Source organism: Antechinus flavipes, chromosome 2 (assembly GCF_016432865.1).
Source record: "Antechinus flavipes isolate AdamAnt ecotype Samford, QLD, Australia chromosome 2, AdamAnt_v2, whole genome shotgun sequence".
Lineage (NCBI taxonomy): Eukaryota > Metazoa > Chordata > Mammalia > Dasyuromorphia > Dasyuridae > Antechinus > Antechinus flavipes.
Genome location: NC_067399.1, coordinates 440059877 through 440086151, shown reverse-complemented (window position 1 = coordinate 440086151; position 26275 = coordinate 440059877). Strand labels below are relative to the sequence as shown.

General features: G+C 35.7%; 1 protein-coding gene across 1 annotated transcript in view; it reads left to right on the top strand.

Moving 5' to 3' along the window:
- Positions 1-26275, top strand: part of LOC127550356 (ubiquinol-cytochrome-c reductase complex assembly factor 1) — a 133296-nt gene that overhangs the window by 45357 nt on the left and 61664 nt on the right. The window contains exons 6-7 of the mRNA XM_051979190.1: positions 41-98; positions 15709-15817. Of these exons, the coding sequence (XP_051835150.1) occupies positions 41-98; positions 15709-15817 (167 nt within the window). The remainder of the gene's footprint in view (positions 1-40; positions 99-15708; positions 15818-26275) is intronic.

Here is a 26275-nt window from a genome sequence, read left to right as displayed (position 1 = left end):
GTACCTTCATTAAAAAAAATGTTTTGCTATTGTCTTATAGGATGCCAGATGCCTGATACATTCAACTCTTGGTTTCTTATTACTCTACTTCATGTCTGGTAAGTGAGCCCTTGAAATAAGTTGACCACATGGGGTTTTTCCAGCCCTGCTGACTTGCAAGGTATAGACTATAGCAAGAGTGAGCATATAAAATGACGTTTGTTCAGGCTGAAAAAACTGTTCTATTCATTTTCTTAACTGGCTTCTATTAGCAAAATTTTTTTTATTAAAGGTCAAATCATAGACTTGGAGAGAAACTTATATTTGTAGATTTTCTGAAAGAATGAGTGCCCCAGTGAGCCACATTATCAGGGTCTTTGAGAGCCCTGCTGAGTCTCAGTGGAAAGTTCCCTCTAGCAGCTGTTTTAGGAAAGTCCTCATTTACGTAAAAGTGGTTTAAATTGTGAGAATTTGTGGTAATTTTCATTGCTGGTCATCAGAAACCTATAACAAATTATAGCGCTGACATTTATGCCTGGATCTCTACAGTGTGCACAGAGGCCAGGTATTTGCCAGGTTTGTTGCATGTAAAAATATTTAACACCTTAAAACAGTATATTTTTCTTCATTTATGAAATCAGTAGCCAAAAAAAATCAATTTTTCATCTAATGTTACTTGCTGTTAAAGGTCAGAAGGATATAGAAGAGACACTGAAGGTGGGAGTGGGAAGTGTATTTATCAAACTGCCAGATCTGGGGAAGCCAAATTCTGTAGAACTAAGTTTACTGCTCTAACCAAAGGGAGCATCTGAGGAGCTTGTGGAACTGCTGCCTTGTAAAAGGCTCCTTGTCTGAGACAGACTCATAGGACTGACTCTTCCTGTGTTGAAAAGTTTCTTGGTTTTGATAGTTCCTGAAATGAATCTTACCTGCTGAAGCCCCTAATATTGAAGAAGATTATGTAGTGGATAGCTTTAGGTTAAAGGCTATGGGGCAAGGCCCTAAGTCATCAATGCTTAGAAATGTGAGTTTGGTGTTTAGTCAAGTGCAGTACTATTGAAGAGCCAAGCCTCAGTGAGAAGTGTGGGAGTGGGGAGTTGCCAAGTAAAATCAGTGAGAAGAGAGATTACTTTATTGATATGGGTTACTGTACTCAACATGATACAGGGGAAAGAATTTTGGTCTCAGGAGAGAAACTCAGGTTCTAGTTCTGGAGGTTTTTTAAGATATGTATCCTAAGGCCAGTGATTTCCCCTCTTAGAACCTTGCCTTCCCTCAGAGAAGGGAGTTTTTCCATTTCCTTGGAAGAACAACTATATCTCTATACAGTGTTTGATATAAAGCTAAGGATGTGGTATTTTCAGCTCTGACTACCAGCTGCCTCACCACCAGTTAGGGTACTCAGGGCTCTGATCAGTTTCCAGCCCATCCAGAGTGAGCTGCTATTGCAAGGCTGGAATCAAAATGACCATTCTAACATTTTTGTTAAGGTTCTTTCAAGCTGCCATAGCTTGGTTGATGAAACACTTTTTATGATGTTCATTCTCCTAATGAAATCTTAGTTGTCCTGGCCTTGATATATATTTGGCCATCTCTTCCCCACCACTCCACCCCCTTCCCAACCCATTCACCTACATAGTGTCTTTTTTTTTTTTTTATAACATAATGTCTATAATGCCCATTGGCCTATATGAGACTTTACAAAAATTGCATAACTAACCACATAGCCCAGAGTACCAATACCTCTCTTCCAGGAGCTTGTCCTGTCGTAGACAAGTAGAAGCCAGGCCAAGAATTATTAGTGTTTGGAGGAGGCTCGTGGTCAACTGAGATGGCTTCAGGAAGGGCCTCGCCCAGTAGGTCTGTATTTGTGGGTCCTGTGACCCTGCATTCTCCAAATGAGAAGCAGGATTGGAGCGTAAGTAGGTAGAGGAAACCAGGTGGAGATAGCCATGTACACAGCCCCGGGAAAATGACAGCCTGCCAGCCAACAAATAAATAACCTCATTCATTTCTCACACTGCCGGCACTTGAGTGCAGCCATGCAGGCTTGATTTGTTTGGCCTCCAAGGAGAGCAGCTAGTCCAGCCGATGGCAGGGTAAAGATTCCTTCCCAGCAACCAGAGTGACAAATCTACCTAAGTGCCCATGATCTTTACACTGAATTCCAAATCCAATCTGGGTTAAGCGGCTTAGAAACTACTGCAGGGGAAAATGAAGGCCAAAACACAACTGGCATTGTCAGAGAGGCCAAGTAGAGAAGGGCAGGATGCTGCTAGTTGCCAAGACATGGCAGGAGGTCAGCTTTAGAAATAACAAGAATACTTTCCTTCCAGATTTAGTCTGAAGAACTCAGGCAAAAAGGAGAGAATTCATAGCTAGAAAACCTCCTGCCATTTCTAACTCTGCAGAAGAAAAAGAGGTTTTAGTCTGCCCCCTACTCACTTCTACCCACTAAAAGTTAGGGGTTTCTGGATCACTTCTCTGTGGTCACATGGACATGAACATCATGGAGATAGAGTGAACATTGTTATTTCAACAACTAGTTAGAAGGATTATTTTCTTTCTTTTCTTTTAATCATCATTTTTATGGATGCTTTCCCCTTTTTCTTCTCCCTCCTCTCTGTTTCACAGAGCATTTTAGTCTAATTACAACTAGAACTTGAACATGATTCTCAAAGCACCATTTCTCAAACTGTCCACATACCCTGCTCTGTCATTAAATGTGAATAAGAAGGGATTTCAGTAGATTTCTTTTGTATTTACATTACTTTGCCCCCTAAGGTATGAAATTAAATGTCGGAAAATTCTAACTGCAGCTATTTTTATGCCCAGAAATGACTCTTTTTCCTTTTTTATTTCAAAATATTCATGAATCTTGCTTTTTCACCCTTATCCCAGAAGTATTCATATTACTAGCCTTATTGTAATATTATTTATAGGTTCCATCAGTATATTTCAAAGAACCTGAAATGTTCTTTGGACAGATCAGCTTTGGAAACACTTATTAAGTACTACTGTGTGGAAGACACTTAGAGATTAAGCATAAAATAGTGTCTGACCCAAAGAAGTTTATAGTATATTTGGGGGGACCTACAGTATACAGTAACAAGTTGATATGTTTCCTTACTGTAAGTAAGTAGAGCTTTATCTAAAATCTGTGGGTTTTTTTTTTTTTAATTAAGAGTTAAAGGAATTTTAGACTCCTTAGTTCTTATATTTTGTGTTGTAGGTATGTTTTGATTTGATATTTTTTGTTTTTTAATTTAAGTGTTAGTAGGTCAGTAATAACATGTGCTTTATTTCTATCCTTGTAACATGGATGTCTTAGATTTGATAACTTATTAAGATTTTTTCTTTCACTAGAGTGCAGTGCTTTTAGTATTATGTCTCATTTTCCTTACTTTCTCACTGGCTGGAGTCAACACCAAAACTTTAAAAAGCAGTAAAAATTGTGTCTTTTAGTAGTAAGTGCTCAATAAGTATTTGATAAATGAACATGATTATTGTTGTTATTGAAAGCTTCCTTTTAATATGTGATTGGGAAAAGGTACATTGAACTGTGTGCATGTATGTTGTGTGTGTGTGTATGTATGTATGCGCGCACGTGAGCATGCATTGAATTCTTAAATATGGCTTTTATTGTAATTTGCCAGAAACATTTTTTCCCATGGGAACCATTCTCTGAAATATTAATGTAAATGAACAAGGAAAGATATTTTGGCTTACTAATATTGAGTTTATATACAGGTTTTTAGGAGTTATGGCAAAAAAAAGTATATGCTTTTTAGATTGTAATACAACCTAATTTATTTCAACACGCTAGAATAGGATTGAGCTGAACAATCATAATATTGATTAAAAAGCCAAGAAAGCAAATGATACTGATTGTTAATCTTCCATCACTTGGGCATGAGCTTTATGTGGTTTTTGTTTGTTTAAGAAACATGAAAATTGCTGAGGCCAGTTTTTCTCCTCTGAGTAATAGATTTCTGCTGACTTGGATGGTCCCCTTTATGATTGTTAGTATATATTTTCTTAATGTTATTTTTGTTTGGTAGCTTGAGGGTAAGGCAGGGGGAAGGGTTTTGGCAGGTAGGTGACACAGTGCATAGAGTGCCAGACTTGGAGTCAGGAAGACTTTTCTTCCTGAGTTCAAATCTAGCTGTGTCCCTTGGCATTTCACTTCATTCTCACTTTATTTGCCTCATCCATAAAATGAGTTGAAGAAGGAAATGATAAAGCATTCCAGTATCTTTGCCAGAAAAACTCCAAATATGTTCACAAATCACAATTCAGACATGATTGAAAAATGACTGCACACTGTTTTGTTTTTATATTTCCTTTATTTCTGAATATTTTCTTTTCCCATCAAGAGAGTCATACTTAATGACAAAGAATGAAAAAAGGCCAAAAACAATTTGGCAAAACTAATCCATGCATAAACCAATTCTAATACTATTCATAATGTTCCACATCCTTAGTCTCTTATCTTTTCAAAGAGATGGATTTACATAATGCTTTATAAATTTTGTTCCAATCCCTCATTTTTATTCTGCACATCAAATTGTAGCATTTTGTTTTCTTATCTAATCTGTCATACTTTTTTGTTTGTTTGTTTTAATCGACTAACCTATTCACATTTTAAAGTTATTAGAGCTAGATTTATACTTCTTTTCATTTGTCTCTAATATTAGTTTTTCTAAATTAGGATCCCTTCCCCCTCTTCTTCTGTAAAGAAAGTATATTAACCTTTCAGTTATGTTAGCTTAATCTATTTTAAAACAACCCTATTCTCACTGATTCTCTTCCCCACACTGTCAGACTCCTCACCCCTCACAATTGTTACCCTTTTCCCTAGATTTAGAGTTTGCTTATTAGTTAGTTCCTTTTTCTTTCTATCTAAATATTATCTTCTTTTTTCTTTCAGTTAGTAGTCAAGTAAAATCTCCTCTCCTTTCCCCCTACACCTTGTTTTATTATTTCAAATTTTTATTTTCTGCTTAATTTTCTAAAAATTGTTTTCCTTTGTCATTCTTTTCATCATTTCTTTTTACTTTTATGACCCTCATACTTATTTATTCTTTCCTTAGTCTCTGCATTCCACATGGAATTAACATTTCTAAGGAACTTATTTTGAGTCCCATCTTCTAAACAGTTTTTCTGTTATTGCTTTGTAGATCTTGCCCCCTGGCTTCTATTCTTAGAAATTCCAAGTCTGCACGTGATAAGGAGGATAGAAATATTGCTGCATGGTAGAAATTTTCCTGTGTTCCTGATTATACATTTATTACCTATCCTTTGCCCTTTCCATGATAATTTTTTCCCCATTTTCTATGAAATTTCCTCTCTAGATCCATGCTCTTCTCCTCTGGGGCTCAGTTGTCTCTTCAAGCTCTGATTCTTCTTTGCCTTAGGCAGGATGAGTGCTTTCTCCAAGTCCCAGATCCATGTAAGATTATATCCATTGTAAGGTTTCCATCTCTTTTAACTATTTCTCCTCCCATAGGAGCAAATTTCAGTGATATGGAATGGAAATGTTATGCCAACCCTTCTCAGCTGGATTCAGAACTCTTACTGCTCTGTTATTTGTTTTTAGGTACTGCCATCTCTGGGCTTGGAATTGGGGTTCCTAAATGACTGTGCTCATATTCAAGTCTTCTCATTCTTAGGGCTAACTCTCAGGTCTCTGGTCTTTGAGAGGACTGGAATAGATCATATCTGAAGTCCTTTCCATATCTTAACTTCATAATTCTCTGAATTGTGTTTAGTTTTCTTTGTATCTTATTTAGACTGTACCTTGGAAGATCTACCTTCCTTTAATAAGTCCAAATAAGTTCAAAGAACAGGTTGTTCTACATCCACGATAACCTGAGTATATAAAGTATCCCCCAGGTACATTGTCACTTCTAAGAGAAGATTGAGTAAATGTCCAAATTCCACAGAAGGGGGTACTTCACTTTCTGTAACTTTCTCATGTTAATCATGCTACTTTGACTTAGCATCCACACAATTTAAATATAATACCAGTTAGAACATGGCAAATACTTAATTGTGGACAAAAAGGCTTATGAAATCAAATGAATCAGAGTCAAATGAGAGAAAGGAATCAGTCTGCATTATAATGTATTTTGTAGTTCTGTTGTCTGTTGATGGATCCTACACAAATTGGTAATGTAGAGGCCCTCATGTTGAATCCTGATTTTTAGTTATTGAGCTTGAATTATAACCAGGGGCTCATCTTCTCTACAAAACTCCCATTTCAAAAATAGTCTTAAATTTCTTGAATTTGACTTTACCCCATAATTTCATTGCTTTAAGATAACCATCAATTGGGATGGTATCCATGGAAGCAAGGGAACACACTGCCTTGTGAAACAGAAAACATTTCACCTCATGTCCATGGTGTTAGAAAGTTTATGGTCTGAGAAAAGCTGTGCCTTTTAAACCTCAGGGGCAGGTGCATTAACAAACTACCAAACTTTCAAATAAATGAATTCCATTACCTCACTATTGCTGTTGATGAATTGGCCCCAACAGCACTTATGCATCAGAGCATATAGCTAGTCTTTTCAGGTGAAAGGCCAATAGGAATGGTGTGATTAACCTCCAGAAAACCATATGAGAAATGAATGTTTACCCAGTTTTTTTGGACTTAAGTATACAGTTCTTTCTATGACCAGCCTTGTCCTCATCCAAAAGCAAATTTCATAAAATCATAGATTGTCAGAACTATAAGGTTCATTAGAGATCATTTAATTCATCCACATAATGAAATATAAGGCACTCTTCTTGCCCTCAAAACTCTCATTAGGAGCCATTATTTTTTAGCCCAGGATCTTACCCTGATTTTTTGTATGACCCAAGGACAACTTCCTTCTCCTTTGTAAGCCTCAGTCTGCCTCCTCTTTGAAATGAAAGGGTAGGAGTAAGTTATTTTTAAGGTCCCTTCCAGCTCTGGTAGCCTGTCAATTGAACACTTTAAAGCTCTCTTGTTTAGGAAAAAGGTTTGGGAGGAGGATAGTGAGGGGTAAGTAAGAAAAGGAAGAAGAGATGAAAAGGGATGAAAAAAACTTCCTCCTTTCATTTTGACAAGTATGTATTTCCAGCTAGAGGCTGTGTTGGAGTAACTGACAGACTGATGTAGAAATCTGTTATTCTTATGACTTCTTGTAAAAGGAACAGAAACTCTTACTTTGCTATTATCTTTACTTAAGCTCAAAGCCTTTTAACAGGTTTCTTATACATCCACTCTTTTTCCAATTTATTATTCATATATCCAGAGTAATCTTCCATGTATTTAAGTTTTTCTTCTCTTTTCAAAAATCTTTACTGACTTTATATTGCCTATCAAGTAGAAATCAGATTTTTTTTGTCTCATCATTCCAAGAAAAGGTGCTTTTCTATTATTACCTCATTTGCTTCCTTTAATTCATTCTCTCTTTAGCCAAACTGGTTTCTTCTCTGCCTTCTGAATAAACTGCAATTTATCCTACTTCAGTGTCTTTGTATGCTTTTGGATTCCCCTAATGTTGAATTGCTGTCTTTTGTTTATGACCAACTCTTTGCATCTTCCAGGTTTTGTAATCAAAGTAACCTTCCCCTGCAAACCTCTTATAATATTTTGTCTTGTAACTTGTTAAATAACTTACCATATAATATTATGTATTATAATTATTTCTTTTAAAAATAGTATTATATTTTTCCAAATACATGCAAAAATAGTCTTCAACGTTCACCTTTGCAAAATCTTGTATTCCAAATTTTTTCCTCCCTCCTCTTATCTCCCCCCTCCCTAAAACAGCAAACAATCTGAAATAGGTTTAACATGTACAATTCTTCTATATATATTTCCATATTCACCATGCTGTGTAAGAAAAATCAGATCAAAAAACAAAAAAACTCCAAGGAAACAAATAATAAAAGTGAAGCAAAAAAGATAAAAATACTATATGCTTTGATCCACATTCAGTCTCTATAATTCTCTTTTCTGGATGAAGATGGCTCATTTTGTCACAAGTCTTAGAATTACTTTGACTCACTTCATTTTTGAAAAGAGCCAAGTCTAGCACAGTTGATCATCATAATCTTGTTACTATGTACAATGTTCTTTTTGTTTTGCTCACTTCATTTTGGTATCATGTAAGTTTTTCCAGGCTTTTCTGAAATCAGCCTTGTCATAATTTCTTATAGATTGGTAACATTCCATACCATTCATATGCCATAACTTATTCAGCCCTTCCACAACTGATGGACATCCACTCAGTTTCCAGTTCCTTGCCACAACAAAAAGGATTGAACAAACATTCTTGCACATGTGATCCTTCCCCCCCGCCCCCTTTTTTTAGTCTCTTTTGGATATAAGCCAGAAAAGAGAACACTACTGGATCAAAGGGTGTGCACAATTTTATGGTCCTTTGGGCATAGTTCCAAATTGCTTTCCATAATGGCTGGGTAATCATTTCACAATTCCCCCAACAATGCATTAGTGTCCCAGTTTTCTCACATTCCTTCTTACATTTATCATTACCTTTTCCTGTCCTCTTATCTAGTATGATAGGAATGAAGGAATACCTCAGAGTTGTTTTAATTTGTATTTCTCTAATCAGTGGTAATTTAGAGCACTTTTTCATATGAACAGAAATGTCTTTAATTTCTTCATCTGAAAATTGCCTGTTCGTATCCTTTGACCATTTCTCAATTGGGGAATGGCTTGATTACAGTGGTTTCTTTGTCCTTACTCCTAGTGCACTAAGCTTCATAAAAGCAGAGTTTATATGTTTAATTTTTTTTCTTTTTTTTGCTTAGATAATTGGGGTTAAGTGACTTGCCCAGGGTCATACAACTAGGAAGTGTTACGTGTCTGAAGCCAAATTTGAACTCAAGTCCTCCTGACTTCAGGGGTAGGCTCTATCCACTGTACCACCTAATTGCCCTCGTTTAAAAAAACAAAAATCTGATGGAAGTGGATCTCTTCGATAAAGAGAGCTAATTCAGTTTCAATAGAAAAAAGATGGACAGAAGCCGCTACACCTAAAGAAAGAACACTGGGAAATGAATATAAACTGCTTGCATTTTTGTTTTTCTTCCCGGGTTATTTATACCTTCTGAATTCAATTCTCCCTGTGCAACAAGAAAACTGTTCAGTTCTGCACACATATATTGTATCTAGGATATATTGTAACCTATTCAACATGTAAAGGACTGCTTGCCATCTGAGTGAGGGGGTGGAGGGAAGGAGGGGAAAAAACGGAACAGAAGTGAATGCAAGGGATAATGCTGTAAAAAATTACCCTGGTATGGGTTCTATCAATAAAAAGTTATTTAAAAAAAAATTGATTCCTTTGTTTAAGAAAAAAAAAGCAGTACCTTCCAAGTATTCTTTCCCAGCAGTCCTGTAAGCTTTTATAAAACAAGTAGTATTTTTAATAGAGAAAAAAAATCTTAAAAACCGATGTTATATTAAAAATGCATTATGCCATATACAGTCTCCTAAAGTTAAGGACTTTCCACTTCTTTGTAAAGGGGGATGTGTGGGAGTGTCTTCTCATATCTCTTCTCTAGAGCCATGGTTGTTTTTTGTAATGTTATAGCATTCACTTTTGATTTTTTTTGTGTATGGGTGTGGTTTTTATTTATTTTTTATGGTTTTTAGAAAGCCTATCTTAAAGAGATATTGAAGGGGAGATATTGAAAATTAGACGGAAAATAAATTGGAAACTAAACAAATCTATAGAAATAATAATTAAAACTTAAAGCTGATTGTTTGAAAGGACTAATAAAACTGTTAAATCTTTAAGCAATCTGATTAAAAATAAGATTGCAGAAAATTAAAGGAAAGTAAATGAGCAAGGTAAAATAACAAAACCAGAAATACACTACCAAAACTGAGAATAAAAACAAAACAAAATAATATTTTAAAAAATGTAATATATTAAAATTAACAGGACATCAGATAAGAGAGCTTTAATAATCTGATCTCAGCAAAGGAATAGAATCAGCCATAAAGGAATTACCAAAAGAAAAATATACTTGGACCTAATAGATTAACAGAAAAATTCTATCAAACTTCTAAAGATTTCCTAGAGATATAATCCTGGGCTTGTCACTTAACCCTAAACAATAGCCAAAAAAACTTTTAAAGAACAATTAACAACAGTACTAAATAAATTATTCTCAAAAATTAAGAAAGCATACTACCTGACTCTTTTTATGAGACAAATTGTCTTACTATCTAAAACCAATACAGTAAAAAAAAAAAAAAACCCATCATATAAAGTAAGTATAGAAGTCGATTCTATTATTGTTATTGTTTATTTTGCTTATATATATTGTTTTTTATATATATATATAATATAAATGTTATATATATTTATAACACTAATATTGTTAATTATTATTGATCTTAAAAATTTTATTCAAAATCATAGCAGAGACTACAGTGATTTATATCAGAAGTTAGATTTATAAATCATGGCCAGTTAGATTTATAAAGGATTTATATAGGAATAGCATACTATTAACATTAGAGTAGTCAACATAATTAATCATAAGAAAAACATGCAAAACCACATTATTATTACAGCAGCTATAGAAAAGGCCTTTGGCAAAGTATAATACTCATTTATGCTAAAAACCCTATAAAGTATAGGCATATTTAGTCTTTAAAAAAAAAATCATATAAAAATCTAACCCAAGCCAAAATAAGTATCTTAAACAATGACAATAAATTAGAAACTTTCCCAATAAATCTACAATAAAGCCAGGGTACCTATTCTCCCTACTTTGATATAGTTCTAGAAATTCTAGTAATTCAATAAGAAATTCTCTCAATAAGAGAGAAAGTTTGACAAAAAATCGGTGAAGAGGAAATAAGACTATCCCTAATTGCTGATAATATGATGGTTTATTTTGAAAATTTTAAGGAACCAGATTGGTTGCAGAACCAAGATGGTAGAGTGAGAGAAAAAAGTGTCAAGAGCTCCAATCTACAGACTCCTCCAAATAGATCTAGAAAATGCATCAGACTGAACCCTGAGGAGGAAATCCAGAAAATGGTACAATGAGTCCTTTTTCTAGTACAGGTGGGCTTACAGAAATAGACTGGGGGGTGGGTGGGTACTACAGAACATGAAATGACATGGGATATAACATGAAGCACTTTAGCATCCAGTGAGAAGCTGTGCACTAGGGCAAGAAGAAGTACCGGATGCATATTAGGACACTGAGTGGGAACAGGTATAAGCTGGTAGCTTTGCCACCCATAGCTCAGTCCTAGGTCACAGATCCAAGATGGCATGAGGAGGTGATAGTGTCCCCAGGTATGGAGGCTTTTGGTTGTGAATGGAGAAAAAAATTCAGATGCCAGTGGTAGCAATGGTGGGGCTCAGGCTGTAGATGTTGAGCAGGGTACAGTAGCCTGTAAAAGAGTAACCAAAGTAGGAATCCTAGACCAAAGTGAAGCCTATTCTGAGCTTACCAGATTTTTCGAGCTGGTTAATAGGGGCAGAATCCAGCAGTAGATTATTTTTGCACAGACCTAGACCCAGATCTAGACCCATGTCAGGAACATATAGTGCTCAGACTAGGGAGGCAGCAAACAGGTAGATTTGAATCAGATCACTTTAGTAAAACTGAAAGCTCCTAGGTCCAAACCCTGTCTGAGAGATCTTGGAATAAATGACACAACTCTCAATAACAGAAGAAAACAGCAACGGTTCAAACCTTATTTCCAGAAGTGTGATTAAGCTGAGCCTTAATAACATCAAATCTAAAGTCAAGGAAGCAGGCTGGAAGAATGGATAGACAAAAATAGGGCTCCCTCATAATGAGCTATTATGGTGACAGAAACACTCAAAACAAAGAAAAGAATTGCTCAAAAACATCTACAAGCAAAACCTTAGAGAAAAATACAAATTCAACTAGAATTATTAGAAAAGATGAAGCAAAAATTAATTTTTTTAATGGAATGAGTATTTGAGGAAAAACTGGAAAAGAAGTGAGAATGATGGAAGAAAAAATTAGACTAGTTTGATGCAAAGGGTACAAAACTTTGCCAAAACAAGAAACTCCCTAAAAATTAGAATGGACCAAATAAAAGTCAATAACTTTATGAGGCAACAAGAAATATTGAAGCAAAATCAGAAGACTGAGAAAAAGAAGAAAATATAAGCAATCTCATAGTAAAAAGAACTGGCCTCAAACAAATTGAGAAAAAAAAATTTTTTTTTTTTGGTAAAATTTTGAGTTCCAAATTTTCTCCTCTCTGCCCTCTCTTTTCCTCATTCCATTAAATTTCCCAATAAATACAGATATAAAGCAAGGAGTTCTTTCTGCTTTCATGTAGTTCTGGAAATGCTAGTAATAGCAGCGAGAGAAATTTAAGACAAAAGATCAGTAAAGGAGAAATAAAACTGACGATATGATGGCTTATTTTGAAAATCCTAAAGAACCAGATTAGTTGCAAGGGCAGAGCCAAGGTGGTAGAGTGGGAGGAATAATAAAAAGTTAGATATGGGTTATATGTGGGCAGTCATGTAAAATGTTTTCATATTGATCATTTTATGAAAGAAGAAACAGAATAAAAGAAAAAACCATGAAAGAAATAAAGTGAAAATAGTATTCAATCTGTTTTCTATCAGTTCTTTTGAGGAGAAAAAAAAATTAAGAGTCATACTACCTGAAAAGGTATAAGCAAAAAAGAGTATAGACAGCATATTTCAGAAAATCTTGAAACTGCCCGGATCTCTTAAAACCAGAGGTAAGAATGTAAATAGAAATAATCCAGTGGTCACTTCCTGAAAGACATTCCAAAATGAAAACTCCCAAGAATGTTATAATTAAAATTCAGGGTTTTTCAGGTCAAAGAAAAAGATTAGCATTATAAAAGAGCAGAAAACTTGGAATATGATATTCCAGAAGCATAATAAAGTCTTAAAAACAATATTTTGCCCAGAAAGACCTAGTATAATGCTTCACAGGAAAAAAAATGAATCTTTAATGAAATAGATGACTTCTAACCATTACTGATGAAATTAAAACTGCATATAAACTTTATGCTCAGGAGTTAAGAGAAATATAAAAAGTTGAACGTGATTAAATAATGAAAAAGGACAAACTAACAAAGTTAAACATGATTAAATGATGAAAAAGGACAAAATAAGGGTAAACTACTTACATTATAATATGGGGAGTTGATACTATCATCACTGGGGTCATAGAGGAAGTCTAGGCAAGGCGTGGGAATTTTTTTTTTTTAATGTTTTCAGGTTTTAAGAAAAGAAGAAATCCCAGTAAACTTTGGATGGAAAATGCCATCTGCATCCAGAAAGAGAACTGTGTAATTCAACACATACTTTGTTCCCTTTTCTTTTTCTTTTTTTTCCTCTAGTGGTATTTCCTTTTTGCTCTGATTTTTCTCTCCCAATATGATTCATTAGAAAATATATTTTAAAAAATGAATATATATGTATAATCAAAAAATATTTGTTTGGCTTTTTAATTTACAAAGAAAAGAAAAAGAGGAAGGAGTTCACTGTATAGGGGGAAAGAGAAAAGAAGGAAAATTATCTTCTAATCAGGATATACATATAGACAAATGAGGAGATAGGGTGCAAGAAGCAGGTGACACTTGAACTTCATTTTTTTTTTTAATAATAGCTTTTTATTTTTCAAAATACATGCAAAAATAGTTTTCAACATTCTGTTGCAAAACTTTGTGTTCCAATTTTTCTCTCTCCTTTCCCCCACTTTCTCCCCTAGACAGCAAGTAACCCAATATATGTAAAACATGTACAGTTCTTCTATACATATTTCCACAATCATCAGATCAAAAAGGGAAAAAATGAGAAAACAAAAAATAAGCAAACAACAAAAAAGGTGACTATCACTATGTTATGATCTCCATTCGATCCCCATAGTCCTCTCTCTGATTGCAGATGGCTCTCTCCAACACAAATCTATTAGAATTGGCCTGAATCACCTCATTGTTGAAAAGAGCCATATCCATCAAAAGTTGAACATCACATAATCTTCTTGTTGCTGTGTACAAACTTGGTTCTACTCACTTTACTCAACATTAGTTGCACTTCACTCTTATCAAAAGAAAAAAGGGAGGATGCACATTTGCATGTGGGTATGCACAAATACATGGAATTCAGTACAGAATTCCATTTCACTCAACAAGGAAATAGGAGAGAGGGAAGAAGAGAAAGTAAAATTAGAAGAAGAAAAAATTAAATGAGACATTATTGTTGTTATGTTGTTCAGTTGTGTCTGCCTCTTTGTTGCCCTGTGGACCATACTCTCCAGAAATTTTTCTTAGCAAAGATGAGTGATTTGCCATTTTCTTCTCCAGTGGATTAAGGCAACAGAGCTTTAGTGACTTACCCCAAATCACACAACTACTAAATATATAAAGTCTGATTTGAACTCAGGATCTCCTGACTTTAGGCCCAGTGCTTGCATTAGTCCTAAGCAAAACAAGTTCTTAAGAATATACACAAATATTTAAAGCTCTTTTTGAGGTGTCAAGGAATGGGAATCTTCAGGGGGTGTCTGTAAATTGGAAAATCAACAAGTTTATCGCATATAAATGTGGTGGAATACTGTTATGCTAACTCTTATCTCTCCTCTCCTTTCCTTTCCTCTCCTGCTGCTGTTGCTGCTTCTTTTTTCTTTCTTTAAAAAATACTTTTTTTAATATGGGATGACTCTACAAGAGGGGGGCAGGGATATTGGGAAAAATTATGATGATACAAAAAAAAAGATATTAGTAAAAAATTGTTTTAAAAAAGATAAATATATATATTTCTTACCCATAGTTGTAAAATTATATGATCTGCTTTTCTTCCAATTTTTAAATGATATAATCTTTGATATTCAAGTCACATATCTATTTTGAATTTGTTGTGGAATATGGTTGGTCTAAGCCTAAATCTTTCCATATTGACGCCCAGTTTTCCTAGGAGTTCTAATCATATCTAATTGTTTTTTCCTAGGTAATTTATGTTTTGTCATTTGTTGTTGAACACTGGGTTATTGTTCATTACTTCTTATTCTTCCTTGTTGAGTTTCTTCCACTAATATACTTTCCCACTTTTTAATCAATCTTAAATGATTTTGTTGATGGATTTTGTTGAATACTTTCTAAAATATTTTAGATTGGAAGTGCTGCTAGCTCCTACTACTAGAAATTTTATTATTTCTATTTTTAAATTATTTTTATTTTCTTTGATATATCTTATATGAATTTTACATTTTCCCCAGCACTTAGCCCACTTTTTTGGTATGTAGTTAGGAGGGAATAATTGTTAAATGAATGGATGAATGAATGGATGAACACACTAATCAAAAATCAATATCTATTCACCACTTACTATTTGCCAGAAATTGCAGTTAGCTTTGGTGATACAAAGATAAAAATGAAACTCAAGGAGTTTACATTCTTATTATTATTAAGACAATATGTGCACATATGAATATATACTGAATATCTACAAAATGAATACAAGATAATTTTCAGGAGGGCAATTCCTAGGAAGACCGAAAAAATTTGTGAAGGGTATGGAACCTGAGCTGAGGCTCAAAGAAAGCTATGGCTCCCAATAGGTGCAAATTGAATACAAAGACATGGAGATGGGAGATGGTAGTACCTTGTGTAGGTTTAGTGGGAAGTATAAGGAGAAGACACTGAAAGCAGCCTGCGACTGTTTGCCTTTTTCTCCCCAGGATGTGTCTTGTCCGGATGAAGCAGGAAGGCCGTTCAGGGAACTACATGTGTCGCATCATAGTTCATTTTATGTGGGAGGACGTTGAGCAGCGTGGCAGAGTCATGGGGGTAAGTGGGCTTGGTTAAACACGTTTTCTAAAATCTTCCAGTCCATGATTTGCCTCTGTCAGATCAGAAGCATTAATTATTTAGGAAAGATCTCATTTCCCTCTTTGAATTGCTTCCTGAAAGCCATCATTTGCTCTGATCAAGGGATTAATACCTCAAATTAATTAATTAATGCTACTCATGGTGATTAACATGTAAATTATGCCCTGGACAGCTGAGAATTCATATCACATCTTATCACAAAAGGTTAGAGGTATGCCTTTGGGCCACAAAGTAAGGCACTGCAGAGACTAAGGTTCTTCCAACACACCCTAAGAAGAGGGGCTGCTATGAAATACCAGTCATTGTGGCTGACAAGATAGAAATAATGTTCATTTTAAATGATGCAAGCCTAACATATCCAACAGGAGTGGTTGTTCAGTATGCAGCATGAGCCTGAGCTGCCTCCACTAATTTGAGAGTCCCCATGATGTGGTATAGAGAACTTTAAACTTTCCTGGGTTCCAATCTAGGTTTTGCCCATTGCTAGCTTTGTGATCAATATCTCATCTCTCTAAGTCTGAGTTTCAGCTGCAAAACAGGTCTAATAATTATTGCTCTATTTTAGTCTGCCTCACAAATCTACTTCGAGAGACTACTTTGTTTGTGTTGTGCTGTACAGGCAGATCCTTTCCTTGTCAGACTCTAGGCAAGGATGTCTGCTCAGGCTCTCTTCTGTGTGGGAATTGTTGATACCAAGTGCTTCACGAGTGAAATCTTTGTTGTATTCTTTTTTTTTTTTTTTTAATTTTTTATTTAATAATTACTTTATATTGACACTCGTTTCTGTTCCGATTTTTTTTTTCCCCTCCCTCCCTCAACCCCCTCCCCTAGATGGCAAGCAGTCCTTTATATGTTGGATATGTTGCAGTATATCCTAGATACAATATATGTTTGCAGAACCGAACAGTTCTCTTGTTGCTTAGGGAGAATTGGATTCAGAAGGTATAAATAACCCGGGAAGAAAAACTAAAATGCAGATAGTTTACATTCGTTTCCCAGTGTTCTTTCTTTGGGTGTAGCTGCTTTTGTCTGTCATTTATCAATTGAAACTCAGGTCTCTTTGTCAAAGAAGTCCACTTCCATCAAAATATGTCCTCATACAACATTGTTGTCAAAGTGTATAATGATCTCCTGGTTCTGCTCATTTCACTTAGCATCAGTTCATGTAAGTCTCGCCAGTCCTCTCTGTATTCATCCTGCTGGTCATTTCTTACAGAACAATAATATTCCATAACATTCATATACCACAATTTACCCAGCCATTCTCCAATTGATGGGCATCCATTCATTTTCCAGTTTCTAGCCACTACAAACAGGGCTGCTACAAACATTTTGGCACATACAGGTCCCTTTCCCTTCTTTAGTATTTCTTTGGGATATAAGCCCAATAGAAACATTGCTGGATCAAAGGGTATGCACAATTTGATAATTTTTTGGGCATAATTCCAGATTGCTCTCCAGAATGGTTGGATTCATTCACAACTCCACCAACAATGCATTATCTTTGTTGTATTCTAAGTGTTTGCCTAAGTCTGTAGCCTTGATGTGCCTTTAGTGCTGTGGTTCTTCCTGAAGAGGGTAAATACAGTTCGTTCTACATAGACTCCATTCACCTTTAGGAACTACTTGCTTCAACTCTTTCCTTCTTAAGGGACGATTTTCTTATTGAAGGAGATAAAAATGGATGCCATTACACAGATATGAACTACTGCTCTGATTGCTTAAGCTGTTCCAGTGATCCAGAACTGAAATCAACATTTTTTTTTTTTCACTTAGATGCCATTCACTCATTTAAACTATCAGCAAACCCATGTAGTCTAACTTAAATTTAGGCCCCTTTCCCCAGCTACTAAACTATACTGCACTAGAGGTGTGTAATGTAGTTGTCACTGGAGAGCATTCCAGCACCATCTCCCACCTAACACAAAGGTCCTGCTGCTGCTTCCTTGCTAATCTCCTCAGATGAGAGAAAGAGCCAGCCATTCTGATTGTACACCTATGCCTCCTGTCTCCTTCGGTGCTTGCTCTTTGAAGGTAGAGTGGAACCCTCTACACAATGATGATTCTCACACCTGTTTCCTACCCATTACTTTCCAGTGACTCTGAACTCTTTTAGATCATCATCCAAAACCCATTCCATATTACTCCAAAGTTTAAATCTAACTCCTATCCACTGCCCTCTAGAATGCCTGTTGCATAGGCAAGGAAATTCCCTTCATTGTAAATTTTTTCCCCTTCCACTCCTTCCATCTATTATCTCTTACAGGCTCCCATGATGATAACAGCCTGTCTGGTCACCCATTCCACTTGCTACACCTTTACTCATTCTCTTTGATTCATTGGTTGAGATAGGGGAGTTGCTCCCCCTTGCCACTTTCACATTCTCTGTGCTTCTTCATTACTTAGTAATCTCTGTCCTCTGAGGTTCATGCAGTACATCTTTACTGCTCCAAAAAATAAAAAAAATAAAACTTTCTGGTAGCTGTTATCATTCCCCTTCCTTCCTCAAAAAATTTGTTTTGTAACTTACAATTTTCTCTCCTTAACTTCTGTTCTCATGTTAGGGAATTTCAATATACATTTTGACTCCCCAATTATCCTAATCACTTAGTTCCTCAACCTACTTACTTTTCGTGGCCTACTCTTTCATCCCACTTCAATTACACATGTAAATGATCATAGCTTTGATCTTTCCATGATCTACAAAAGTAATCCCTCTATGTTCAAGAATTCTGAAATCCCCTTCACTGATTGTAATTGGCTTTTAATCTCTTCCTCCACCTTCCTTTACCAAACTGTATTCTTCATCCACATTATGATTTATAATCTTCTCCTCAGTTTTCTCCCACGACACATCTTCCTGTGTTACACACTGTCCTTTTTTCCCCATCTTGACTCGTTGGCGAAGCAATTCAGCTCTGTACTGTTCTTTCTTGAATCCCTATTTCCCTAATCATTTCAGCAATTGTTGATCCTTTTTTCTCCAAGACCAATGATATTGCAAGTATATTATGCTTTGACTTGCCTGTGAAGTGGATTTGAGTGAAGCAGAAGTGGGCAAAACTCATCAGCCTTGCTCTCTTCTCTAGAATCACTGGAGTTTAGTGGTAAGGCAGAGGGTAAGACAAGTGGCCATGATCCAGGATGCAGTGGGTAACCTTGGCCTTTCAAAATTCCCTTGTCAGTTATTCCTGGCCAAGCCTCAGCCTTGGATCACTCCCACCATTCATTTACCTTTGTTCCTACACATGTGTTGAAAAAAAATGGAGAAAATCACACATTTCTTACTAGGTTCTCTTTAAGTTTATTTATATGACTTCAACTAGGTCCTCACCGCTTTTGGGCAATCCTACTAATATTTTCCCTAATCATTTTACTCTCCCACTCTCCATAACAACTCTTCCATATCTTTTTCTCTCTTTAAACCTCTCATGGCTTCCCCTTTCCCTGTGTTTTCTCCATTGAGAACTTTGTCTCATGTTTTTGGATAATGTGAGACCATTTGCCATGAGCATTCTCATCTTTCATCTCCTGTATCTTCTCTCTTTCTTTATGCCTGTCTCACATGGTACAAAGACCTTATTCTTTGTCTAGATCAACTCCATGCCTTTTCCTCCAACATATGACCTTCTTTCTCATCTTCTCTCTTTTATTTATTTTCAATCTCCCCCTTTCTCTCCTGGCTTCTCTTTCTCTACTCTCCCTACTGCCAACAAACAAGCCCCTTGCTTTCCCATCCTGAAAAAATCTGCAATTGACCCTTTTACCCCTGCAAACCATCATCATCCTGTATCTTGTGTCTCTCCTCTGTTGCTAAATTCCTCAAAAAGTCCCATTTACAATAGGTATCTCCATTTTCTCTTCTCTTATTTTTGTTTTTATCTGTTATAGACTAGCTTCTGAATTTATCATTCCATGAACACTGCTCTTTCCAAAGTTACCAGTCATCTCTTAATTGGCAAATCTGATGACTTTTTCTTAGTCTTCATTCTCCTTGACCTCAGCCTTTGACACTGTTGATCACTTTTTCCTCCTTCATACTCTCTGCTCTCTAGGTTTTTAGGACATCACTTCTCCTGGTTTTTCCCTTTGACCATTTCTTCTCTGTCTCCTTTGTTGAATGGTACTCCAGATCACAGCCTCTAACTGTTAGTGTCCTGCAGAGTTCTATACTAACCCCTTTTCTCTTCTCTATATTTCTTTTCTTGGGGATCTTGTCTCCTTTAGGTTTAATTACCATTTTTGTGCTGATGATTCTCAAATAAACCTTTTCTGCCCCAGTTTTTCTGCTGACCTCCAGCTTCTCATCTCCAACTGCCTTTCAGATATCCATCTCTCATCCCTGGGTATTTTATCTGACTGTTCCCCATGCTTGGATCCTGCTCCTCCATCTCATCTATTAACCTTCCTGACTTTCTTTAAGTTCTAACTAAAATCCCACCTTCTGCAGGAAGAATTCTTTGAATTGTAGTGCCTTTTGTCTCTTAATTATTTTCTATTCATCCTATATATACCTTACTTCATATATGTTTGTTTGCATGTTATCTCCCTCATTAGATTGTGAATTCCTTGAGAACAGCAAATCTCTTTTATCTCTCTTTTTTTGTATCCCCAGCACTTAGCACAGTGCCTGCTTCATGGTGAGTGCTTAGTAAATATTTATTGATTGTTCAAGGCCCATTTACTAACTCTTGCCTGTAAGATTATTCAAAGTAAGGTGTGCGTTAGTGGTCATTGTCTCTGCATGGTGTATATCTCTCTGAACAAACTTCACAGGTTCCAGGTTGCTAATGCCTGCCCTAGAGCAAAAATTTTGCCCAGCAGAAGATAGAGACAATAAACCCATTGTCATTTCTAATTCATTATTGACTTCTGTATATGTTGAGCCATAGTGATACCAGTGTAATTTTTCAGGAATTAATCTTTTTCTCTTAATATGCAGCCTAATTTATCTGTCAGATTGGTTTAAATGTGTGTGTGTATATATATATATATATATATATATATATATATATATATATATATATATATACACACACACATCTACATCTATTCTGCCTGAAGGCAAGGTATAAATTAGATGATCTCTCAGTGTTCTGGAAACACTAATAAGGCCAGCATTCATTGACATGCCTATGAAAAATAATGTTGGAGCCATACATATTTGAAGCAATTTCAAATTATTATTTCTGCTTTTATCATTAATTACTTGCTTTCTCCATGTGATAAACATGTAGAGGAGAAAGATGTTCACTAGCCACATCTGGGCAGATGCACTTGTGGGTGCATCTGGGACATTCCAACTTGTTCTGTGGAACTTAATGGGTCTATTTCCCATGAAACACTGAAAATCTGAAACACATTCTGCCTGGAATGCCAGGATGTTCTCCTCTCTGTTGCAGGCAGGCCTTATACCTAGATCTTCCTTATTCAGAGGCTGCTTCTGGCCAGTATGTCATGTTACCTGAAAGGAACCTTAAAGACCATTCAGTTCAGGGATTCTAATCATTTCTGTGTCAAGGATTTTTGTACTGTTCTAATGAGGCCTACACATAATTTTCCAGAATGTTTTAAAATAATTTAAGCAAATGCTTAACATGATGATGTTGATAATGATGACGACAAATAGCATCTATCTAGTGTTCTGAGGTTAACAGAGTACCTGATAAGTATTATAGTATCCTCACAACAACCTTGGGAAGTAGAGAATATTATCCTCATTTTACAAGTAAGAGAACTGAAACCCACAGCAGTTAAGTGATTTACTCATGATTACACATTTAGTAAATGTCTGAATTTGGATTTGTATCTGGGTATTCTTGACTCCAAGCCCACACTTCTATCCATTGTGCCACCTAATGTCTTCCTGTACTCTGAAGATCCCAGAATATTAATCCTGAATCTAGTCTAAATCCCTTATTTTACAGAAGATTCTGAGCTTTAGAAAGGGAAAAAACTTGTTTAGGATGACAGAGCAGATTAGTGGCAAAGTCAGTTCTTGAATCCAGTTCTCCCAACTCTCAGAACTGAGATTTTCAATTACATAGAAAAATTGGAATTGACAAATTTCAGCATTTGGGTCTGAATTGTTACCCTTTCTGAAAGTCTTGCTTGTTTCCTTCCTGAAATTTTCCTTTAGCACTTTCTCTGGTCAACTTATTTGCCTCCCCATCACCTTCTATTTTGTACTATATCTGTGTGCATGTTGTTTCCTCCAGTAGATTATAAGCTTCTTTCAGACCAGGGTCTCTTGTTTGCCATTCTTATATCCCTTAGCACCTCTCAAAGGTCTTTGCACTTATAAATGTTTGTTGAATTAAATTGCCAAAGGAGTCTTTTAAATAAAGAGCATATGCATTTAAGTGTTAGTTTAGAAATCACTAACTACTTAACAGGATTACAGTATAAGCCAATGGGAAAATATTCTTCAGTTTACAAAAATTTATACTGTAACAGCTTTCATGTAAAGTGAGGCATGCCCATGCAGCTGGACCAGAAATCAAATGCTGTCTTGTGGCAGACAGAATTAGCTTTGACATTTTATCTGGAAAGTTCTGAGTTTTTTTTTTAAACTTCATTTGAGATTCAAACATATAAATTAGCTGCAGAAATGAAGTTCATCATATCACCTCATCTGGTCTTGTTTTATTTCATTAACTGGTTCTTAAAATCCTTTGTGAGCCACATTGCAGCTGAAGAGGTTGGAGACCTTTTTCCTCGGGCTCTTTGCCCCACTCCTGAGTGTTGGTAAGAGTTGAGAACTAAGACTTGACACAGCTGTAAAAACAGACAGCGCCTTTGGCCTCGGCACTTTCTCCATGTGCAGGCTGATTTCAGATGTACATTTCACTTGCTGCCTCTTGTACTAATGAAGTCAGTTTCTTTTGGTGGGTGCTTGTGGCCAGGTGTGTCCAGTCCTGTGGTAAACTGGTACTCCTTACTCCAATTTTCCATTTGTGACATTTCAACCTAACTTTAAAAACAAACATAAAAATTAGTTTAAGGTAGTGGCTCAGAGTGTTAATAGTAACATTAGACTGGCTAAATGACTTCCCCTGTGCTCTACTGTCCTGCCAGATATCCCCACCTTGTAACTTAAAAATGAGTATGTTCAAACTTTCCCAATGTAGAGAAGAGCCCAGGACTAAGAAATTGTTGCTATTTTTTTCCCTATCAATGTTCCTGAGAGTCTCTGGGGTCTCTCTAGGACTTCCAAAGAATTTTTTCCTAGGAGAAGCCCCATGGTAAGGAAAAAGGCTGCATTTGAGGCATATTCTCCTGCCTTTTAACATTGTCCTAACAGAGAGCTCTTAAGTGTGTTTTAGCAAGCAGAAGTAAAATTTTGTAGGACAACTGGAAAACTCGCAGAAGAAAACTCTAATCCCCCCCCATATATTTGTTTTTTTCCTCATGCCTTCACATCTTTAAATACATCAAGCAGAATTTTATGAGAAAATTAGGTTAGAATAACATTTTTATGTCCTAAACTAATAGAGTACTTTAAAAAGGTATTATATCTGGGACTTTTCTACCTCAGAAACTTACAAGCTATGTTGCCATGTTCCCCAGAATTTATCTACTTTTTTGGTGAAGGGAGGTGATACCATCCTATATATTTCCCAAAATAATGAAATTCACTATTATTTCTCAGTGTGCCTCACCCCATCCCTTTCAAACTGAAGAAAAACAGTCAAGAAAAACCTTTTGAAACAGTAAACCACATCTGTCAGCATGTGATACATTCTATACCCAGAGTCATCTACCTCTCTGCAGAGAAGACATACATGTATTTAATTATTTGTTTTCTGGAAATTAGAGAATATGTGGTCACTTAATTGCTTCACCAAAAATATAAAAGTGAAAATGATAATCATTATAATAAAAAAATTTTTTTAAAAGACTCTATATGAGCACCTTCATTTTACAGAGGGAAGTACAGAGAGGGAAAGTAAGTTGTATTTTTAAACATGAAGTATTTATTGTTTTTAGAGTGTTTTATTTTTGATGTTTTTAATAGTATTTTATTTTCCCCAATACATGCAAAGATAGTTTTCAACATTCATCATTGTAAAATCTTGCATTCCAAATTTTTCTTCCTGTGTCCCTTCCCCAAGACAGCAAGCAATCCAAAATAGGTTAAACATCTTCAATTCTTTTAATGTTTTTCCATATTCATCATGCTGCACAAGAAAAATCAGCTCAAAAGGGTAAAAAAAAAACAACAAGGAAACAAACAACAAAAAAAGGTGTGAAAATACTATGCTTTGGTCCACATTCAGTCTCCATAGTTCTCTCTCTGGATGTGGATGGCACTTTCCATCACAAGTCTATTGGAATTGCCTTGAGTTAATCACCTCATTGTTGTAAAGTCCAGCACAGTTGATCATTATATATTCTTCTTGTTACTTTGTATAATATTCTCTTGGTTCTGCTCACTTCATTTAGCATCAGTTCATGTAAGTCTTTCCAGGCTTTTCCAGCACTCAATTTAGATCTAAATATTTATCAAGCAGCTACTATTGCCAGACCCTGGTCTAGGCCCATTTGTAACTGTTCCAAGTGTTGGGGAAGGCAGGAACAGTGATTAAGACACAGCCCTGCTTTTGGGGTATTTGTAGTCTAGAAAAGGGGATGAGAGCTAGAGAATCATAATTCTAAAATATCAGACTATAGTAATTGCCATAAGAGAGATTTAAAGTTTTTTGGAGAAAGGAAAAATTATATCTTTTGAGAGAATCCAAGTGAAATGTTTGGAAAGACTTACATGAACTGATGCTAAGTGAAGTGAGCAGAACTAAGAGAATATTATACACATCAATATAGATGGTTCAAGAACTATGTGTATGATTCTTCACATTACCTGCCTCCTGAAATATTATGTTCCTTTTTACTTTATAGGTAAAAGGGGCTTTCCCCAAGGATAAAGATTTTTTAAAAGTATGTTTCAAGACTGCCATAGCCAAAAAATTCATTACCTAGTTGCCAATTTTGTGGTGATGAGCACTCTGAAATGATTATAGGATTTTGACATGTAAGATTTAGGAGGTGGCAGTAGAATCATCCCACGTACACATGGAAAGAACATCATGAGTAAAAGAAATGGGAAAGCTGGATAATACAAAGCATGTTGGGAACTATGAGGAGTCCAATTTGACTACAAATGTCGAATATGTAGAAGCCAAAAGACTCAAAAGCTAGGGTGAATGTTGAATGTTCCCCCCCCCCAAAAAAAAAGAGTAGGGACTTCATTTTCTAGACAGTAGGGATACATTGAGTATGGGGGTGACATGATGAGAGCTGTTATTTTTTGAAAGTGAAGTGACAATGTGTTCAGCTTATTTTGCAACCAAAGAAGCTCTAATTCTTTTTTTAAAAAATTATTTATTTTTAATATACATTGCTTTATGAGTCGTGTTGGGAGAGAAAAATCAGAACAAAAGGGAAAAAACATGGGAGAGAATAAAACAACAGAAAAAAGAAGTAAACATAGTATGTGTTGATTTACATTCAATCTCCTCAGTTCTTTTTCTGGATATAGATGTCATTTTCTATCCAAAGTCTATTAGGATTGCCTTGTAAGAAGGTTTGATACATTAGAAGATATGACAAGCCAGAAGCAGATTGGCAGATCAATTTTGATAGGTACATGCTGATTTTATTATGTACTTCAAAGGAAAAGCACTTGCACATAATAGAAATTCTCAGTTTCATGTATGGTCTCTATTTTCTGTTCTCCTTTGTTTATGGAAATGATAGTTTTATTTGGTGTTGGTGAAGTACAAAAAAACCCTTTTTTTAGATTGGAAAAAGGAAAAAGATATGTATTGTTGGGGAAAAGGAGAATATCGAGGCAAGAATTAGGGTCTGAATTATGGTGGTGGCCAGGAGAATGGAAAGATTGATATGGAAGATATTGCAGGAATAAAATAACCAGAACTTCTTGGTTCATTAGATATGAAATATGGGGACAAAAGAAAAGGCAAAGAGTTTGAGATTTGGGAATCTGAATGACTGGGAAGAGGTACTGCTGCTAAAAGAAATAGAAGCACTGAGAAGTACTGGTTTGGGGCTGAGATGTTAATGAGCCTTTGATGAAGATGTCAAGTAGACAGAAATGCATGACTGCTCCAGGCTAAACACAGAGGACTGGAGACAGCTACCTGAAAGTAATAACAGCTGAAGCATTTTATATGGTGTCAGTAACCATCACTGGTTTATCCAGTATGTTTTAAAGAGTTTTGTTTTTTGAGCAGCTTTGCCAGAACTTATCTTTTGGGAATCACCGATATTTTTCTGGACTGACTTCTTACTTTTTTCCTAAAAACTTGCCTGTTCTATTCTTTTCAGCCTTCCATTATGGAATTTTTCAATAAACTTTTTCCTCTGACATACTTGAACACAATTATCCTCTTTCAC